This window comes from Anneissia japonica, unplaced genomic scaffold (assembly GCF_011630105.1).
Source record: "Anneissia japonica isolate Jap-2015-1 unplaced genomic scaffold, ASM1163010v1 scaffold307351_len917_cov414_single, whole genome shotgun sequence".
In the NCBI taxonomy this organism is placed as follows: domain Eukaryota; kingdom Metazoa; phylum Echinodermata; class Crinoidea; order Comatulida; family Comatulidae; genus Anneissia; species Anneissia japonica.
In genome coordinates, this window is record NW_022753343.1 from 1 (window position 1) to 917 (window position 917).

At 35.2% G+C, this 917-nt stretch overlaps 1 protein-coding gene across 1 annotated transcript; it reads right to left on the bottom strand.

Annotated features, from left to right (window-relative positions):
- Positions 1–6: 6 nt before the first annotated feature.
- Positions 7–854, bottom strand: LOC117122824 (uncharacterized protein ZK1098.6-like; the record flags this gene model as incomplete). Its single annotated transcript, XM_033268581.1, has 1 exon — positions 7–854. A coding segment is annotated over one exon (848 nt), but the record flags the coding sequence as incomplete, so codon positions are not given.
- Positions 855–917: the final 63 nt, after the last annotated feature.

Below are 917 nucleotides of genomic sequence, written 5' to 3' on the forward strand. Positions count from 1 at the left end.
TGGTACTTCTTGTGGTACTTGGTAGTACCATCACCATGGAGACAGTTGCCAAGACTAGATGAGGGATTGTTGCAATGCATAGACTGTGCAACTTCTATGTCAGCAAGATGCCTCGCCTCTACAGCTATCTGCGATATTGTAGCTACTGAAGGCAGTCTTGCAATTGATCGATTTGTTAGTTTTTGTAAAACAATTCTTATAACTTTACTAACTTTGGCCATTGATACATTACAGGCTAAAAGTTCCATTACAGTTTCTCGTATTTCATCTTTATACCTTCCATCATGAAATGAAACCACTTCTTCATCTTGAAACAAAGACACAAGTTCTTCTAATTCTGTATTTTTCTTTTTCAAACTATCAATTCTTTCATTCAGAAATTTCAGTTCCTTTTCTGCATTCTTATCATAACTAATGTCCTCAATACATGAGTTTTTTTGGGACTTGTACCACAGTTTCTGGGATACCTTCCTCTTGGCTTTTTTTTCATTACTGAGTTTATCTTCCAGCTCAGACCTAGACATTTCTGTAGCCTGTAGATCAAGTTTTACTTCATTAATCTCCCCCTGCAATTCATTTATTGTCCTTTGGAAATCAGCTGTTTGTATTTTTGACTGCTTAACTGCATCCTCCAATTCCTTTATTTTATTGTCTCGCCTTTTCAATTTTCTCTGAACATTTCTGGTGTTAAATTTAGACAGTTTTTCCTCCACTCGAACACATTTCTGTTGTAGTTTCTCCAACTCACTTTTCGCTTGTTCATAATTTTTTGTGTATATTGACAGCCTATCTTGAAATGGGTTAAACTTTTCTGTTATTTCATTCAGTTCAACAAGTACTTTTGCCTGTTCCTTCTTCAATGTTGCAAGGGATGAATTTAGTTTATTAACCTCGCATTCAAGTTCTTGATTTTTATC